At 46.4% G+C, this 20437-nt stretch overlaps 1 protein-coding gene across 1 annotated transcript in view; it reads left to right on the forward strand.

Annotated features, from left to right (window-relative positions):
* Positions 1 to 13051: 13051 nt before the first annotated feature.
* The window catches only part of STX6 (syntaxin 6), a gene marked incomplete at both ends in the record, with an annotated part of 48153 nt that continues 40767 nt past the window's right edge, over positions 13052 to 20437 (forward strand). Inside the window, one exon of the mRNA XM_080699396.1 lies at positions 13052 to 13086. Within this exon, the coding sequence (XP_080555522.1) occupies positions 13052 to 13086 (35 nt within the window). The remainder of the gene's footprint in view (positions 13087 to 20437) is intronic.

A 20437-nucleotide genomic window follows, 5' to 3' on the forward strand; every position in this document is an offset into this window, starting at 1 on the left:
CCTATATTCTCTCCTGTTAACTCTTTGAACTCAAGGTCATTGCCAAGCAGATAATCTGCAAGTCTATGTGCCAACAGCAGCCTGGCTGGCAGCTCAGGGGCCTTATTCCTCATCAGTCCTTGTCCCTGAAGGCCTCCGTCATTGATGAAGCGGATCGATACAGTGGGTTAACACATCCATAACATTTTGAGTGATATCAAGAGACTGACCTTGATTATGTCAAAACGAAGCCAAGCAAGGCTGTACAGGAGCCATCTCGTGCCTGCCCCCACCCTGATTATGCCCATTCATGGCACCCATTTACAGTCTCACCCGGGCTGCAATGAAGAACAAGGTGCGTTGTACAAGCATGAAACACCTTTTAAAAATACCAACTCTGCAACTACAGGAAGCCACTGTTTTGACTTTGCAGTGAGTATCGCTGCCCTAGCCTTCTATGACTCACAGCTTCGATTTCCTAGAGAGATGTGATTGTGTGTGTGTGTGTGTGTGTGTGTGTGTGTGTGTGTGTGTGTGTGTTATAATTCAGGGGCATCCTATCTCCGAGCTACATCTCCAGCTTTATTTTATATTTTATTTTGAAACAGGGGCTCCCTAAGTTGCAGAGGGCCTCACTAAGTTGCTGAGGCTGACCTCAAACCTATGATCCTCTGTCTCAGCCTCCCAAGTACTGGAATTTCAGGTGTGCGCCACCATGCCCGGCTGAGAGATCTCTGTACTGGGATCACAGGTGTGTACCACCACGACCAGCTGGGATGTGTTTTTTGACATAAATTCACCTAGGAAGCATTCATTCAGTGCCTATTGGGCACTAGGTAGGGATGGGGAATTAAGAGAAAAGTGGGGATCCTTCTCCCTCCCTTTAGGTAGAGCCTCACAGGGAAGACTTTAGACATTAAAAATCAGAGAACTGTGGACAGGAGCTATGAGGACACAAAGGAAGAAGTGGTCGCTTGAAGAGTATGGAGGTGACAGAAATACACAGGAAGTGACAATGAAGCTATTTTGACCTAGAGCTGTGACCCCCAAACACTCTTGAGTCTCCTCCCTGTCATCCCCCATCCCCTTGGTGTAGTGGTGGGTGTTCAAATACTAAGTAGACTAAGTCTTTTCTCATATCCCTTCTCTAGGAATGTCCCTTAAAGCTCCAGAATGCTCAGTCAGGGTTCTGGCAGAAAACAGCCCCATCCCAGATAAATCACACCTGGATCCCTTAATAAAGGGACTACTGGCAGAGGGATGGGCAAGGTGAAGGGAACCAACAATGACCAAGGGCAGGTGAGTGACTATGGAGACCATTATCAGCCCCAGATGGCAGAGATGAGAACAGCTGATAGAGTTTCTGCAGCCCACGCGGGGCCAGAACCATTAAGAAGGTATTATCTGGGCAATGGGGAGGTGAAAGGGGAGATTAATGAAGCAAATAAGCCTATGCTCACATATGAAGTTATCAATGCCAGGTTTAATGTGCATGTGGAGGGGAGGAAGTGAGTTGGGAAGAAGCGGGGAATGCTGTGTGCGTGGACGTTTCTAATACTCCGAACGTCCTTAGGATGTGGAATTACAATGCATCCATTTTTTAAAAACAAAAAAGTAAATAAGCTGGGTGTAGTGGAGCACGCTTGTAACCCCAGCATTCAGGAGGCTGAGACTGGAGGATCGTGGTTCGCGGACAGCCTCCACTACTTAGTGAGGCTCTTTGCAACTCAGTGAGACCCTGTTTCAAAATAAAGAATAAAAAATAGGGCAGGGGGTGTAGCTCAGAGGTCGAATGCCCCTGGGTTCCATCCCCAGACCCACACACACAAAAAAAAGCAAGTAATAAATGGCAAAAAGAAATGCTGTAGCCGGGCGTGGTGGCGCACGCTTGTGATCCTAGTACTTGGGAGGCTGAGACAGGAGGATCGCGCAGGTTCGAAGCCAACCTCAGCTACTTAGTGAGGCTCTCAGCAACTTAGTGAGACCCTGTTTCCAAATAAAATATAAAATAGGTCTGGGAGGGTAGCCCAGGGGTAGAAAGCCCCTAGGTTCCATCCCTAGTACCACAAAAAAAAAAAAAAAAAGAAATGCTGTGCAGATTTACAAGCGTGCAACAGTTATTACTAATGTTATAATGGAGTCTTTTTGATGTTGGCCCATCCAGGGCAGTCTTATAAATAATCACTCATTCATTAAGCAAGTAAATATTGAAAATATCTTTAATTAATAACTTTAATTGTCTAAAGTGAGCAAAAATGTTAAATGTGAATGTTAATGTTAAAAGTGAAAAAAAAACCTATATTATGGAGGGACCAATCTACTGTCAGAGACAGTACAGAAAGGGGAAGGAATAAGACCTATCTCGACCTCTTTCCTCCCATTCTCTGGTCTCTCTTCTTTCAGTATCTTCCACTGAGTAAACCACTCAGAAATCAGCTTGTGAGCCAGGCATCATGGCACACATGTGTGATCCCAGTACTCGGGAGGCTGAGACAGGAGGATGGCAGGTTCACAGCCCATCTCAGCTACTTGGAGAAGCCCTCAGCAACTTAGTGAGACTGTGTTTTAGAATAAACAATAGGACTAGGGATGTAGCTCAGAGGTAGAGTGCCCCTGGGTTCCATCCCTGGTACTGCAAGGAAGGAAGGAAGGAAGGAAGGAAAAAGAAAAGAAAAAAGAGAAGAAATGAGCTTGTGAGAGACTGGGTGATAGTCTGTAGCAGCCTCCGGGACACAACACAGGACAGAGAAAAAGTCAAGAGTCCAAAAGAGGATGGATACTCAGCCCAAAGTGACCTCCCCACCTTTTAACTTCCATTCTACCAATTTTTTCAAGTGCCAAGTATTCATAACCAGCAGCACCATGGTATTATGGAAAAGCCCTGGGTTGAAAATTGGAAGGCATGTGTTCGACTCCAGACTGCTGCTGTGTGAGTTCAGTCAATCTCTCTGGACCAGAAGACAGGCCTGGGTACTTCTTTAGCCTCTTGAAGGGCTAGTGAGATCAATGTTTAGGGACTATTGCTCCATATTATTGGAAAGTTCTTTGAGGATGTTATGCAGGTAATATACATCCTTAGTCTTCTAGAAATAGCACTAGTACACTCCCTCCCCCTTCCTCTTTCATCTTTCGCTTCTTCCTTTTATTCCCAATCTTTCACATTTCTGAATGAAATGATGCGTTTCGGGATTACATTTTCATAGAAGTAGAAATTCTATCTGTCTTGTTGACTGTTATATCCACAGAACGGCCTGGCACATAGTAGGCCATCAATCGCATTCACAGAGTTCATACACCAGCTCACATGGTGGCCCACTCTGAGTTCTAGACGCTTCCACCAACACCCCCCTCCACCCCACACACAGGGCCGGAAGTGCCAGCCCTCCAGCCTGCAGAAGAGAGCAGTTGCTTAGGGCAGAAAAAGCTGGTGCTTCCTGCCCACCAAGGACCCTCTTGTGTATTTGGGGCAACAGAAAACTTCTGCCTTTCCTGTAACAAGAGCACCCTGACAAGAGCCTAGCACGGTAGCACACACCTGTAATCCCAATACTTGGGAGCCTGAAATAGGACCACAAGTGGGAGACCAGCCTCAGCAATTTAGCAAGACTGTTTGAAACTGAAAAATAAAAAAGGCCAGGGGTATAGGTACAGGGGTATAGGGGTACAGGGAACGACCCTGGGTTCCACCTACAGCACCCCCTCCCCACGGAAAGAAAAACAACTTTCTCCTTTCACTAGTGGTTCCCACCCCCAGCAAACAAGCCTAGAGCTTTGATCTTCCTTGGGTCTTTTTGTTACGGGGAGGGAGAGCCTGTGAGAAGAAGAAAAACCACCACAGAGTTAGTAATGGACCCGGTCTACAGCTGGAGGGCCTGCAACTGTAACTGCAATCCCAACACACAGCCAAGATTCACAACTGAGTTAGCAAAGAGAAAATCAAAAGTAAAGGAGAGGATAGGAACACTCGCTCACAGGGAAAGCGAGGAAGCCCCGGAGGGTCTCTCCAGAATGGATTCCACCCTCAAGAGCCTACAAACCCACGCTGGAAAACCGCTCAGAGGGTGCCCTGGCCCTTCACGTCCTGCCTGCGATCCACGGCTTCTTTGTTTGTCAGCACAAGTTTTAGGACGCAGAGCTCTGGCTCCCCGGTGGGAGGAAAGCACATTTGGGTTACTCACGGGCATGGCTGTGCCTCCCCAAGAACGTGGCGATAAGGGGCAACAGGAGCACCAACGGCCCCATTAAAATCCTTCTCCTTCCGGATTCTCTTTCAACCCAAACACTGAACCACGGGTCCCTGTTGATTCTTTTGAGAACTTACCCTGCACTCTCTCTTGGGTAATTTACCAACGGAGAGACACGTGGGGCACTCTCCCAATAAGAAGAGGGAGAGCTATGTGGTGTCATCTGTTACCGGGTAGAATAGAGACAGGCAAAAAATGAGAGCAGGAACTTTTAACCCTTGGTTGGTTTCAGACACCGTGGGGCGTTTGTCTTCATCCAGTTCCCAGCTTTTAAATATTTATGCCGCTCAGTTTTGTGAGGCTCAGGGAAACGAAGATGAATAATGCATGGCGCCCTAGGAGCTCAAGTTGCTGCCTTTGCTTCTTTCCTGGAGTTGAGATTCTGGCCCAGGGGCAGCGAGAAAGTCCCGGGTTCCAGAGATTGGAACCCCCTGCTCCAGCTCCCTACAATACTGCAGTCTTATGTGCTTAGGTCTGTCGTCCAGATGCTGCTGTCCTGCGGGGCACAAGAAGCCCCCAAAATGCTTGTGAAGGAGGCAAGGAAGATGCTGCGGGCCACCCTCGGCTCTGAGTGTGCTTCCTCGGGGATGCCCAAGATCAAGCTGTGGTTACGCTGTCATCAGGACCACACGACAAGTCGGAAAAAAGCTGCTTAAGCTTGTCTGGGGAGCTGGGGAAGGAACAAGCCCAGACAGGAAAGAGGAAGCAGATGCATGGGAGAGAAGAATGATGACACAGCCACGAGGCGGCCAGGCCACGCAGGTGTGCACCCAGCTATTAGACTCTGGGCCGAATCAAAGATCACGGTGAAGCCTGATGGCTTCAACAGTGTGTGTGTGTGTGGGGAGGGGGGGTGGGACCCAGCATTCTACCTTTGAGCTACACCCCTAACCATATTTTAGTTTTTATTTAGAAACAGGGCCTCACTAATTTGCTGGGGCTGTCCCTGAACCTGCCTGCAATCCTCCTGCTGCTCTGCCTCCCACACACTGGGATTACATGCACCACCTGGCTTGTTTTTGACTTTGAAAAGCAAACCCTTATTTGTATTTCACAGGTATATTGAAGGACTCCATGAGGTTCTGTTTATTATGCACTTATGTAGTAGAACTAGCCCAGCATGGTGCACACTGTCAGTGGACAGCCTCAGCTACTTAGTGAGGCCCTTTGCAACTCAGTGAGACCCTGTTTCATAGTAAAGAATAAAAAATAGAGCTTGGGGTGGGGGAGCTCGGAGGTAGAATGTCCCTGGGTTCCTTCCCCACTACCGGCAAAAAAGAAAGAAAAAAAAAAAAAGTAGTAGAACTAGCCCATTCTAGTAGTCCTAATCTTTAGGAGGCTGAGACAGGAGGATTGTAGGTTTAAGATCAGACCCAGCAACTTAGTGAAGCCCTGTTTCAAAATAAAAGAATAAGATAGGGCTGAGGGGGTATAGCTCAGAGGTAGAAAGCCCCTGGTTTCCAATCCCAGTATCACACACACACACACACAAAAATAGTAGAACTAGTCAGGCATGTGGTACACACCTGAAATACCTATAATTCCAGTACTTGGGAGGTTGAGACAGGAGGATCACAGTTCATGAACAGCTTCAGTTACTCAGGCCCTTTGCAACTCAGTGAGACCCTGTTTCAAAATAAAGGAAAAAAAATAGGGCTGGGGGTGTCACTAGGAGGTAGAATGCCATGGGTTCCACCGCCAGTACTGCAAAAAATAAAAATAAAATAAATAAAAGGGTAGGGGAAGGGGCATAGCTCAGAGGTAGAATGCCCCTGGGTTCAATCCCCAGAACCACAAAACATAAATAAAAATAGAAAGGACAGCAGTAGGGCTCACCTGGAGAGCAGAAGGGAGCAAAGGAACGCAGCCTCTCCAACACTTCCATTTCAGCCGGCCAGGCCCACTGCCACACCTCTGGCCCCCAGAACCACACGGGAGTGACTTTGTTTTAGGCCACTAAGTTTGTGTGGATTTTTTTTTAATAGCAGCAATAGGAAACTAATATGATTTTCTACCCCCCATTAAAACAACAACAAAATAATGAAATTAATGAGCCAGGTGTGAAGGTGCTCGTCTGAAACCCCAGTACAAGGGAAGCTGAGACAGGAGGATCACAAGTTCAAGGACAAGGATAGAGAGACTCTCGGCAATCTAGCAAGACTCTGTTTCAGAGAGTCTTTGTTTCAAAACAAAACATAAAATTGGGCTGGGGGTGTAGCTCAGAGACAGAATGCCTCTGACTTCAATCCCCAGTACCATACACACACAAAAAGACTCTGTTTCAAGATAAAAAATAAAATAGGGCTGGGGATATAGCTCAGAGGTAGAGCACCCCTGGGTGTTCGACCAAGTGCCTCAAAAATAAATAAACCAATTAAGATAAAGAAGTTAATGTTTGGGGATCTCCAAGCACCTCCTCACACTTCTCGGATCACTGTATTTCTTCCTTTCCTGCCTCCTTCCCTCTGTTCTTCTCTTTCTTATTCATATAACAATCAAGGCTACCTACGTGTCCTTCCAGAGGTCTCCAGATGTCTCTTGCTAGTGCTGGAGTTCCAAACCAGTGTATTGGTTCCTTTGGATTTCTATTGATAGCTTATCCCTAAAATACAATACAATACTGTACTCTTAGAAAATAGGTGTGGAAAAAACAGGAATGGTGACCTTGTCTTTCATTTTTAAGTCATTTTATTCTAATTGCAAGTTGGAAAATTCAATCTGGAAAACACACACACACACACACACACACACACACACATCACAGAGTGGTAGAATTATAGTCAGGCTTGGAGGCACACACCTCTAATTCCAGTAGTTAGGAGGCTGAGGCAGTAGGATTGCAAGTTTAGTAAGAACTTGTTTCAAAATAAAAAAAAAATAAAATGGGCTTAGGGTATAGTTTAATGGTAGAGTACCCCTGGGTCCAATCCCAGGTGCCACATGAAAAAAGAAAAAAAAATCACTCATCAGAGAAAACCATTGTTGGCATAATTTGGAATATGTCTTTTCAGTGCTTTTACTGTTAATATATATTAACATATGTATATATGCACACCTTTTTTGGTTCATTTTACCAAAATTGGGCTTCACAACCTAATACTCTTTTGTCAATTCTTTAGTAAATCTGCCTAACGAGGTTGTCGTGAGAGCTCTTGAGGCAGAACACCTGTAGGTTCAATCTCTAGTATTCATCTCCACCCTCCCCACGACTGAGAAAGATTCAAGCTGGCTCAGGGGCTTATGGTGTTTCCTATTTTGCAAAATGGATTCACATATATGGCCTCAACTGATCCTTACAACAACCAGTGAGGGATCAGGTTGGGTGTTCTGTCCATCTTAGAATAGGAGAGGTCCGCCAGGCGTGGTGGCACACGCTTGTAATCCCTGCGCTTGGGAGGCTGAGACAGGAGGGTCACACACGTTCAAAGCCAGCCTCAGCTACTTAGTGAGGCTCTCAGCAACTTAGTGAGACCCTGTTTCCAAATAAAATATAAAATAGGTCTGGGAGTATAGCCCAGAGGTAGAAAAGACCCTGGGTTAAACCCCAGTACTACCAAAATAATAATAATAATAAAAAAAAAAAGAATAGGAGATATCCAGCTGGGCATGATGGAACACGCTTGTAATCTCTACTTGGGAGCTGAGACCAGCTTCAGCAATTTAGCTAGATTCTCAAGATCCTGTTTCAAAGCAAAAAAATAATAAAGGAAGAAAGGAAGAAAGAAAGAAAGAAAGAAAGAAAGAAAGAAAGAAAGAAAGAAAGAAGGAAAGCAAGCAAGCAAGCAAGCTGGAGATGTAGCTCAGAGGTAGCATACCTCTGGGTTTAATCCTGAGTAACACACACACACACACACACACACACACACACACACAAAACCCCGTTTTAGGGGTGTTTCATCACTTCCACAACTTTTTGGCGGAGGGGTGGCTGCCCATTGCAACCCTTCTCAGGTTAATGCTGACATCCTTGGTGGTGAGATATGATCTGATTTTCTGATCCCTCTGGGCTCTGTGATCTGGTGGCTTGGGACCTGTTTTCTGGTTTGCTTTCTGGTTTGCTATCTCATTTCTGATACAAAATGCCTTGCAGGACCCCAGTAAGCTCCCTCCAACATTCTTTCTCCCAAATATGAAGCCTCTCTCAGAGACCAGAGGTTCCCCAGATGCCCTCTTGGGACTTGATGGAAAAGCCAGAATTGGCATATCAGCCTCCCTCAATAAAATGAGCAGAATTTTAGTATCACAGATCGATGAGTTCAGTCAAGTATGGACACCCGTGTCACCCACACCCTGTCAAGATACAGAGCATTTCTATCTCTCCAGAAAGTCTGTCTTCCAGTCAATTCTCTCCACCCCAAGGCAACTACTGTTTTGATTTTTTTTTTTTTACTCTATGAAAAATTTTAATTCTTTTTGGGGCTGTGGGGTTTGGGGTGGGAGTGTGGAGATGGCTTTTTGCTGAGTATTCTTCCTAAGCCATTGCTTATGTTGGGACCTGGGGCCTGTTAAACAGGGAGGCAACAACATCAAGTAACTTCTTTGTATTTCCTTGCAGCATTTTAGCTTACGCTTCCCCTTCCCTGAGACTACAGAGGCCAAGGTCTGGTTTGAGAGAGGGTGAAGGAGGGCGACTCATTAAGGAAAGGGGGTGCCCCATGCCCCTCCACATTTCATATCTCAACCCGCTCTATCTCCAGTGCTGAGGCTTTCCCCAAACCCCTAAGTATGGGAATTCCTCAAGCCTCTGCCCTCATCCTCTGTTTCTTCATATAAAACTCTGACCTCTCACTTGTAGTCCAATCACAGAACAGATAACAAGAGGTTGTGCTAGGCCTTGAGATGGTGGTAACATAACAAAACCTCTCCAGTCTTTCCGAGAGTTTACAGTTTGGTGGAGAAAACCAACATGCTAACAGCTAATTTACATTCACTCTAAATTAAATTTTCCTCTTGTGACCTCTTTTCTTGGTGACCAGAACCAAGTACCCATTTACAACTCCCAAACCTTGCAAGCCTACCTCCTTCTCTCACTCATTCCGCCATGTGCTGGACCAATTGGTCACCAAGGCTGCTGATTTCGCCTCTGCAGTGGTTGTCAAGTGCATCCCTCCTCCCCATCTTAGTTCTATGAGCCTGGCTCAGGACACACTAATTCTTCCTCTGGACCGTGACCTTCCGGCCACCATAGCATTTGTCTCAAATGCCAAGCTGACCCAGTCACTTTCCTCTGTCCCCATGACCTATAGTTCTTAATATCACAAACAAGGGTCTGGCATTCTGCCCACCTGCTGTAGCTCTCTACCGCCTACCCCCTCTACTCCATCAATGTCCTCTGTCATGACTCTTTCACAAGCCACCGTGCTGTCCCATATCATAGACCCCTTCTCCTGGCTTCCTCTGGTCACTGTTTAGGAATCCTCCAGCCCTTACCAAACAAACTGGCATTGTGTCTCTGAGAGCACAGCTGTGAATTTCTGTGGCAATAAGTGCCCATCTCTTTGTGTTTCCTGCCCGTCTCTCCCACTGGTCTGAGAGGTCCTTGAAGGCAAGGACCAAGCCTTGTTCATCTCTGTGTCTTTGGTGCCTGGGACAGAGAAGGAACACATCGAGTCAGGTGCTGTTCTAAACATCAGCTCAATCCTAGTGACCTCCTCTGGTGTCACAGTTTTGGAGTTCAGTCCATGGTTGGTTGGCTGCAGGACACGTGGCAGAGGCAAGTCACTCTCAGTCATGGTGTTCTGAGGCAGAGAGAAAGCCAGGGAGTGGCCAGGGACAGCCAGCCCCCAGGTCACACCCCCAGTGATCCACCTCCTCTACCTATGCTCTGCCTCCAAACCCAGCCGCACTGGGGACCATAAGGCCAACACATGAGCTTCCGGGGGAAATTCCAGACCTGAATCGGAAGGGTGTCCAGTTCACGGTGGAGGACAGTACGAGAGTAAGCAGTCTGCTTAAGACACACCAGTCAGGAAGAGCAGAACAGGGACTTCAACTCCAACAAGCAGGCTCCAAACATTTCTTCACCACTGTGTTCATCTGCCCCTCGGTTTACCTGTGTGGACTGAGAGCATGACGAACACTTCTCATCTCAATATGTTTATAACTGAATTAAGCAATTCCTGCCCAATCTCTTCCTTCCCCACTCCCCTCCTCCTCCAGGGTCTCAGAGAAGCCTGGAATCTCTGACTTTCACCTGTCTCCTCTCCTCTCCCCCACCTCATTCATTCCTTTGTTTTTGTTTTGCTTTGTTTTTCTTTGGGAACATCAAATTCGCTCTTTCCTCTCCATTCCCAGTTGCTATTGTCCTGGTCTGGCCCTCAGCCCTGCAGGCCAGATGACCACAGCAGCTCCCGCCTCAGGTCCCTGACTTCTCTCCCTCCCTCCTCTGGGACCTTAGTGTTTATATGCATTTTTATTTAACCCTTAGAGTAATCCATGAGCTAGATATTATTACTTACATTTTTAAAAATGAGGAACTGAATGATAGAAACAGGCTCACCTTGGTTTACCTGACTCCGGGGACTCCGCTGGCTACGAAGGTTTGGGGCAAGTCACTAGCCCTCCCAGAGTCTCGAGTCCCTCGTTCATAAAATGCAGATAATAAATAACAGTAATTACCTGATTGTGAGGACAACAGAGATAACACTTACAGTCTGTAAGCACAGCAAGTGCTCGGTGATTACCAGCAATTAAACTCCACAATCCCCATCCACAAACACCACAGCACACCTAACAGAGGAGCTGGCTAAGTGTTCTGAAAGAGAGGCTTCTGGAAGTTGTCAGCTCACAGCTGAGAGGAAGGTACACACTTGGCTCCTTTGTTCCTCAAATGTGCTCTCTTAGTCCAGGATGGTGACACAGGTCTGTAATCCTAGTACTTGGGAGGTTCAGACAGGAGGATTGTGGGTTTGAGGACAGCCTCAGCAACATAGCAAGAATCTCGGCAAGCTAGTGAGGCCCTGTTTCAAAACAAAAAACAAAATTGGCCTGGGGGTGCAGCTTGGAGGTAGAGAGTGTCCCTGGGTTCAATCTCCACTGTCACAGACGAAGCATCCCAGGTGCTCTCTTGGAAAGCATTACATGCTCTATGAGAAAATTACCAAGCCGGGCGTGGTGGCGCACGCTTGTAATCCCTGCGCTTGGGAGGTGGAGACAGGAGGATCACAAAGGTTCAAAGCCAGCCTCAGCTACTTAGTGAGGCTCTCAGCAACTTAGTGAGACCCTGTTTCCAAATAAAGTATAAAATAGGTCTGGGAGTGTAGCCCAGAGGTAGAAGCCTCGGGGTTCCACCCCCAGTACCACAAAAGAAAAAAAAAAAAAAAGATTACCTGTGTGGCTGTGTGACTACAGATCTTGAAATCTTTTGTAACTTTTTTTCTCACTTACAAAATCATCTTAACAATATCTTCCCCAGCTGGGTGTGGTGGCGTATGCCTGTAATCCCAGTATTTGGGAGGCTGGGGCAGAAGGATCTCAGATTCAAGGATAGCCTCAGCAAGTAGTGAGACTCTCAAGATACCTAGGGACACCCTGTTTCAAAACAAAAAAATAAAATTGGGCTGGGGGTGTAGCTTGGAGGTAGAATGCTCCTGGGTTTAACTCCTAGTACCACAAAAACATAATAAAATAATGTTCTCTTTACAAGAGTATCACAATGATGTTCATACAGTCTTTAGCACATTGCATGGCCTACGTAAAGGAGCTGTGCAGTCTTCCACCACCATGATCACCGTGCGTGACAAGGCTTTATTGGAAACGGAGGGTGAGATGGATTTAGAAATCACATTTGGTTAAAATCAATTTTTTTTTTTGTTGTTTGTTTTTTCAGTACTGGAGATTAAACCCAGGGGCTTCCTACCTCCCAGCTACAAGTCCATCCCTATTTTTTATCCTTTATTTTGAAAGAGGGTCTCACTAAGTTGCAAAGGCCCTCACTAAGTAGCTGAGTCTAGCCGCGAACCTGCGGTCCTCCTGTCTCAGCCTCCCAAGTGCTGGGATTGCAAGCGTGCACCACGATGCCTGGCTAAAATCAAGTTTTAAGTAAGAGGAAAGGTCCGTAGTTGGCAGGCTGAGGCAGGACGCTGGTAGGTTTGAGTCCAGCCTCAATCATTTAGTGAGGCCTTCAGCAAGTTAGTGAGAAATAAAAATAAAATGGGGCCCGGCATGTAGCTCAGAGAGTAGAAGGCCCTTGGGTACAATCCCTAGTCCCACCCCCTCCAAAAAAAATAATAATATAGGGCTAGGGGTGTGGCTCAGCCTCTGGATTGGATTCCATTCCCGCTGCATACAAAAAAGGAAAGGTAAAAGGATTATGCAAATCAGGTGCTAAAACGGCTTTCCTGAAAACCCGATGGCCTCCCTGGAGTGATCAGGTAGCTCCTCCCGGCTCTAGCAGCAGCCCAGAGTCAGGAGAAGACAGCCCACCACTCCATAGCTCCGCCCCCAGGCCCGCGTGACGCATCAGACCCCGCCGATGAGGGGCGGGGCCTACCTCGGTCACGTGGGCGCGGGTGCGGAAGTGGGGTTGCCATGTGCGTTCGTGATTGGCCGCGGCGGAGGCCCCGGGGGCGGGGCCAGGCCGTCGGACGCGCCTGGAGGAGCCGGGGGAGGAGGCAGCCGTGGGGGCCGGCGCCGGAGTCCGGATTCGACCCGCGGTGCTGACCGAGTGCTGGACCGGCGGCCACCCCGGCGCCCGGCCTGCGCGCGCCCTCGCTCCCGAGCCCGGCGGAGCCGCAGGAGGCCGTGGGTGGGTGGCGGCCGGAGGGAGGCCGGGAGGGCGCGGGCGCCCGGTGCGTGGAGCGGCGGAGGCGGCCGGGGGCCGGGACGCCATGTCCATGGAGGACCCCTTCTTTGTGGTGAAAGGGTGAGTGTCGCCGAGGGTTCAGCTGCTCGGGGTGGCGGCGGCGGCGGCGGTGCAGGCTGCCCGAACCCCCTCGTCTCCTCCCTGTCGGGGGAGGGGAGGCAAGTTGAGCTGGGGCGGGGTACGGGGGAGGCTTGGCCTTGAGGGCCTGGACCGAGTGTCTGAAGATGTTCGGCCCCCGTCCTGCCGGGACTGTGAAACCCACACCCCAGCCGAGCCCCCGGGGGGTCCCGTTTTGTCAGTGCGCTCCGGTGCAACTTCTCCGGGGATCGAGGGGTTCGGCAGCCATGCAGGTGGGGAGGGAGAACGGGCTGGGGCTGCCTTAGAGCTCGGGACTCGGCTTCGAAGGAGGGAAAACAGCATCTGGGCAGGAAAAGGGAAATGGCCCTCCTGAGCTTTGTAGTTGGCGGGGACGGGGGTGAGCTCCATTGTGCATTGAGTTCGGAGCGCTGGCCCGCAGGCCGGCGAGACCGCGACGTGCCCAGAGGCGTCTGGGCACGTTTGCAGGGCGCCCGGCGGGGGCGGGTGTTGGTCCGGGAGGCAGCTCCGCTGGGGGGGGGGGCGTGAGCGGGGGTGGGGGGGAAGCGGTCCTTCGTACTGGGTGCTGATGTTGGAAGGGAAACAAAATGAAGCCGGCCAAACTAAACTTTCCTTAGCTTTCTATGGGCCACCGGGATTTTCCCACAGTGCTACAGGAAACCAGTGTTTCTTCTTAACCCCTTGATTTCGTCCAGGCTCTTTGACAAGTTTGGCCCACATCTTATTCTGCCTTTCAGATGAGAACTGCCTAATTTTTTTCCTTGGGAGTTGTCCCAACTCCGTCTTTGACGGCCAGATCGCGTGTTTGGCGATAGAATCTTACACGGCACGCTGTCCTATCAACTTTGTGAGCCATTCAACGTGCAAGATCAATTCTGATGATGACATTTCTACCAACTTGTTGGGTTTATGTTTCGATTGTCAAACGCATCAGAAATCTAAGAACTGCAGAGTTCCTAGAAGATGGCTACTAGTAGCCATGATGTGTCCCTTACTTCTAACTCGTGGCTATTTGATTCCTATTTCTATAGTTCTAATAACCATGAAGGGTCCCATGTTTCAAGTAGTTGCTACTAGCCATTTCTGCAGTTGGTGAAAGCTGACCAGTTAGTTGTGTGCTTTCAACGGTATGTTTTGTATGCAAAACATATCTTTCCATAAGATTTAAGTGGTATTTCAGATGAAATAACTTTATTACTCATGATAAGGTAAAATATATTTATCTTACTTTTTTTGTGCTATTGGGGATTAAACCCAGCCATGACATTTTATCTCCGAGCTCCATTCCCAGACTTATTTTATTTATTTTTTTTATTTTGAAACAGGGTCTGCTAGGTTGCCGAGAGTCTCGCTAAATTGCTGAGCCTGGTCTTGAACCCGTGATCCTCTTGTCTCAACACTCCCAAGTACTGGGATTACAGGCTTCCAACTTTATTCTGTTTCTTTTAGAGAGGTTTGTTTCTTTGCCTTGTTTTAACTTAAATGGCATGTTGTAGTTTTACTAGAAATAGATGGCTTCCTGCCTGGAAAATGTATTTTTTTAAAAATTGATTTAGGGGCTAATTTAAAAAAAAATTAAAGCAGCTTTTCTTTGAGTGGAAGTTCTTGATGCTTACGTTGTGAAGGTTATCACTGGTGTCTGGCATAGAGATCAGAGATAACTAGAAATATTTTGTCTGTTTGGTTTTGAGTGGAATTTGTGAAAGCTCTAATTGCTCTGACACCTTGACATTTTTTCTTGATAGTATCCTATACAGTCTACCAGTTCTTGCTTACTGATTAGATAGCGCTGTTTTATGGGAACACTGGCTTGGTGTTTTGGTTGACTTTTACATGTTTTAGCCCATGACCTTAGGGTACCTGAAGGAAGAGAGATCCTTAATTTTTTCTGTTGCAGAAAGGTAAAATCAGCTGTGAGTGTCTCCAGGTGTTTGTGTGATGGTTTTTTGGGGACCCCTGTAGTTCTGTTTATTAAAAAGTATTAAAAATGCACAGCGCAGAAGGGTGTGGTGGCTCCCTTCTGTAATCCTAGTACGTGGGAGGCTGAGATGGGAAGACCGCAGGTTTGTGGCCAGCCTTGGCAACTTGGTGAGGCCTTATTTCAAAGTAAAAAATACAGAAATGGGGCTGGCAGTGTAGCTCAGAGGCAGAATGACCCAGGGTTCAATACCTAGTAACTAACAAACACACACACACACACGTGCGTATGTGCACGCACACTGCACAATGTAGGAAAAATAATGCTGCCTACATTATGGTGCTGAGACTGGGAGCTTCTAGTCTGATCTCAAAAACAGATCACTCTGAGATCAAGTAAAATGACAAGTGGTAAATGATCTAGTGCTGTAGATGATAAGCTTCCCAGGGGTCAGAGAAAGGTAGCTTCTAGGAATTGTCATGATGGGAAGAGCTTTCGGAGGTCATAGCAGGTCTTGAGTTAGGTTTCAGAGGTGTGCAGAATGTATATAATTCCAGCTTGTTCTAGTACCTGGATGCTTATGAAGGAGGTTTATAGGTGGTTTCCTCTGCTTTTGGATTCATTTGATCAACACCATTCAGTAGAAATACAATGTAATCTACATATAGGGTCTCACTGAGTTGCAAAGGGCCTCACTATGTAGCTGAGGCTGTCGGTGATCTGCGATCCTCCTGTCTCAGCCTCCCAAATGCTGGGATTACAAGCCTGTGTCACCACGCCAGGCTTCTTTTTTATTTTGACAGAGTCTCACTGAGTTGCTGAGGACTTCACTAAGTTGCTGAGACTGGCCTTGAACCTGCGGGTGCAGTTTCCCCTGTCTCAACCTCTTAAGTATTGGGATTACAGGTGTTTGCCAACAGGCTTCATTTTATATTTCCTAATAGCTACATTAAAAGCAAGAAGAAGCTGGGTACAGTGGGGCATAATTATAATCCTAGTTTCTCGGGAGGTTTACATAGGAGGATTACAAATTTCAGCCCAATCTGGGCTATACAGTGAGACCCTGACTCAAAAAACAAAAAGACTGAGGATATGGCTCCGTGTAGAGCCCTTGCCTAGCTTACACTGGGCTCTGGGGTTTGATCCCAAGTACTGGAAGAAAAAGAAAGAACAAGTGCAATTGCTTTTAGTGTCTTCTTTAATATATTCAAATATCACTTGAAAGTATGGTTAATGTAAAGATTTTTAATGGAATATTTTATTCTTTTTACTAAATTTTTGAAATGCTATGTCATTTTACACTTATATCTAATTTCAGTTTGGGACATTAAATTTTCATCAGAAACATTTGATTTGAATTTAGGGTTCATTAAATTTATAGTTGAAAAGGTAAATTCATATGCCCTAGGTGTTCAAGGACACATTAAAGTTATATAGCAACTAAGACGCAGGACAGGTTTGCATGTCAGGTTTTTGTTTGCTTGCTTGTTTGATACCTGGGATTGAACCTAGGAACATTCTGCCTCCAAGCCACATCCCCAGCCTCCCCTCCCCGTTTTTAATTTTCTCTTTTGAAACACAGTCTTGCTGAGTTACTGAGGGTCTCACTATGTTGCTGAGGCTGGCCTCAAATCTGGATCCTCCTGTCCAGCTTCTCAATACTAATATGATTACAGGTGGCGCCACACCATCCAACCTGTTTTTAAATTTAAAGTAATCAAAGTTAAATTTTAGTTCTTTAGTCACACTAGCTACATTTTAAGTCCATACGCGTATGTGGCTTCCATATGGGACAGCACACTAGCCTTTCAGCACCAAGCAGGCACACCCTGCTTATCACTTGGCTGCTGTTGCCCACAGCATCAAGTGCAAAGTCCTCATGACCTCCTGGTGCAGCCCCTTCAGCCCCTCTCTAGCCTTCCCTCCACTCGCCCTCGGCCTCAGGGCCCCCAGCAGCTCCAGACAAAGTCAGGGACAGTGCCGGCGATATTGGGTGCGGGTGCTCTTCCTCTACGGGCACCTACCCTGCCTGATTCACCCACGTGAGCTGCTCATTGCCTGGAGGAGGGCTTCCCTTGGCACCAGGAACACATTTCTCTTGCTCTGGTTGTCTTTCATCAGACTGAGCTCTGAGGGTTGAGGCTGTTTGCTTTTCCTGTATTTCCAGCCTAGCACCTTGAATATATAGTATAAACGTTGAGCACATCTTCTTTGTTGTTGGCAGTGAAGGAGTAGTATTTCATGGGTGAGAGGCTGTGTAAAGGGCATTGCATGTTAAGGAATCATGAAGGAGCCCAGAGTGGTGGCGCGTGTTGCAATCCCAGCATTTGGGAGGCTGAGACGGGAGGATCGCAGTTCAAGGACAGCCTCAGGTACTTAGTGAGGCCCTTTGCAACTCAGTGAGATCCTGCTTAACATAGGCTCATCACTACAACATATAGCACAGGCAGTAACTTTCTCAACAAAACCTCCAAAGCTCAGGAAATTAAAGCAAGAATCAACAAGTGGGATGGCATCAAACTAAAAAGTTTCTTCTCATCAAAGGAAACCATCAAGAACCTAAAGAGGAAGCCTACAGAATGGGAGAAGATCTTTACCAGCCACCATTCCGATAGGGGGCTAATATCCAGAATATACAAAGAGCTCAAAAGACTCTGCACTAGCAAAACAAACAACCCAATCAAGAAATGGACAACTGAACTGAATAGACACTTTACAAAAGAGGAGATACAAATGGCCAATAGATTCATGAAAAGATGTTCTTCATCATTAGCCATCAGGGAGATGCAAATCAAAACTACACTGAGATTCCATCTAACCCCAGTCAGATTGGCAAGCATAAAGAAAACAAACAATAATAAATGCTGGCCAGGATGTGGGGAAAGAGGAACTCTTTTACACTGTTGGTGGGAATGCAAACTCGTTCAGCCACTATGGAGATCTGTGTGGAGATTCCTAAGAAAACTGGGAATAGATCCACTATACGATCCAGCTTTACCACTCCTGGGTATTTTTCCAAAGGGGTTGAAAACAGAGAACTACAGCAACATATGCATACCTATGTTCATAGCAGCACAATTTATAATAGGCAAAATTTGGAAACAACCTAGGCCCTCATCAACAGATGAATGGTTTGCAAAGTTATGGGAAATACACACAATGGAATTCTATTCAGCTATAAAGAAGAACAAAATCACGTCATTTGTAAGAAGATGGAAAGGTCTGGAAAGCATTTTGTTAAGTGAGATCAGCCAAACACAGAAAGAGAAGGGACATATGTTTCCTCTAATATGCCCAAACGAGTGAGCATTGGGGATACCAGAGGGACTCCAGATAATGGAAGGGAAATCTCAGCAAAGTTTGAATGGAAAACTACGAGAGGGAGGAGGCTGAACTTGATTGATGAGCGGCTATTTCCAAATAGGTGTAAAAGTATGAATATAGCAAGGTTAGCCTGGGTATTAAGTATCAGGAGGGGGGAAGGGAAACGAGGGAGGGGGAGAGGGCACCAAATACAGATTAAATGTATAACATTTACTTTCAATAAAATAAATTTAAAAAATAAAGTAAAAAAAATAAACTGGCAATATTCTGGAAAAATCTGGAGTAAAAAAAAAAAAAAACAAAATATAAAGAATAAAAAAAAATAGGGCTGGGGGTGTAGCTTGGAGGTAGAATGCCCCTGGGTTCCATCCCCAGTACTGCAAAAAAAAGAAAGAAAAGAAAAAAGAAAGGAAAAGAAACCACGAAGGCTATGGGTATGGTGGCACACACTTGTAATCCCAGCATTTGGGAGGCTGAATAGGGTGATCACAGGTTCACGGAAGGCCTCAGCTACTTAGGCCCTTTGCAATTCAGTGAGACCCTGTTTCAGAACAAAGAATTAAAAAATAGGACTGGGGGTGTAGCTCGGAGGTAGAATGCCCCTGGGTTCAATCCTTTGTATCGCAAAAAAAGAAAAGAAAAACGTGAAGGAGAGCAGTCTGGTGTTGTAGGCTTTTTGTTGGGAGAAGTATGAGTAATATCTGACATTTAAAGGGTGCATCCCCTGGGCCAGTGTATGGATTTTCACCTTGTAAGCCCTTGGCCCCATTGCAGAGAGGAGGAGCTGGGGAGCACACCAGGGTTAACTTCCCAGGGTTGACTTACTCAGCTCATTAGTGGACCCGGATTCACGTTTGAGCAGTGATTCCACTCACTCTGTCAGTACTTTACAGTCCAGGCAGAATAAGGGCGAGTTATGTTGGCTGGAATCTCATCTTGAGGCCATTAGAAATTTTTGCATCAGGGAAATGATATGAAATTAGGGTTTTAGGAATATTGATTTGGAAGTAGCATTGGATGTATCCTTGTGAGGCCAAATTAAAATGAGACCGCTGTTATAATTTAAGCATGCAATGATTTGTGCTGAGTGTTTGAAGCTCCTTTTGTGAGGTTTTAAAATTTTTGGTGCCTTGTTCAGATCAGAATCTCAGAACCAGGATTGCTGTTTAATCCTTGTGAAGTAGGTATTATTATCATTTTATAATGAGGAGAATTACATTTGGTCAAAAACGTCAAGTTTATAAGCTTTTAAGAAGAAAGGTTGGATGTATATATGTGTGTGTAAAATTTAATTAGTTTAGAAATTAGGATTATATATTGTGTATTGTTTTGTGATCTTTTCATCTGTATTTTCTTATATCCTGAAGCCATCTTTGGGGGGCTTTTAATTGCTATATTGCATTTTGACATAAATGTAATTTATCTTGTATGCACATTTATGTTTCTAATTTTTCAGTATTACAGCTAATAGACGCTACTTGGCATTGGTCTTTATTGCTGCTTCGGATTATTTTCATGGTCCATATTTCTTTTTTTTTTTTTTTTTTTTTTTTGGTGGTACTGGGGTTCCTGGAAGCCCTTCTTCCTCCGGGCTACACTCCCAGACCTATTTTTATTTTTGGAAACAGGGTCTCTTACGCCAGCACGGCTGGCTTCGAACCTGCGTGATCCTCCTGTCTCCTCCTCCCAAATGTGAGGATTACAAGCGTGCGCCACCACGCCCAGCCTCATGGTCCATATTTCTGTCGTGCAATTTTTTGCCTTTTGTGGGTCTGGGGTGGAACCCAGGGGCATTCGACCTCCGAGCTACACCCCAGCCTTATTTTTTATTCTTTATTTTGAAACCGGGTCTCACTGGGTTGCAGAGGGCCTCACTAAGTAGCTGAGGCTGTCCGCAAACTGCGATCCTCCGGTCTCAGCCTTCCGAATGCTGGGATCACAAGCGCGCACCACCATGCCCGGCTTAGTAATTAATTGTTAATCAGGGCACGCACAGCAAAGCTTCTGATGCTTACTACCAAATCGTGCTCTAGAATACACCGTCTTTTCTACCTCAGGATGTTAAAGGGAGCC

This window comes from Muscardinus avellanarius (genome assembly GCF_963383645.1).
Source record: "Muscardinus avellanarius genome assembly, chromosome: 7".
Taxonomy (NCBI): Eukaryota; Metazoa; Chordata; class Mammalia; order Rodentia; family Gliridae; genus Muscardinus; species Muscardinus avellanarius.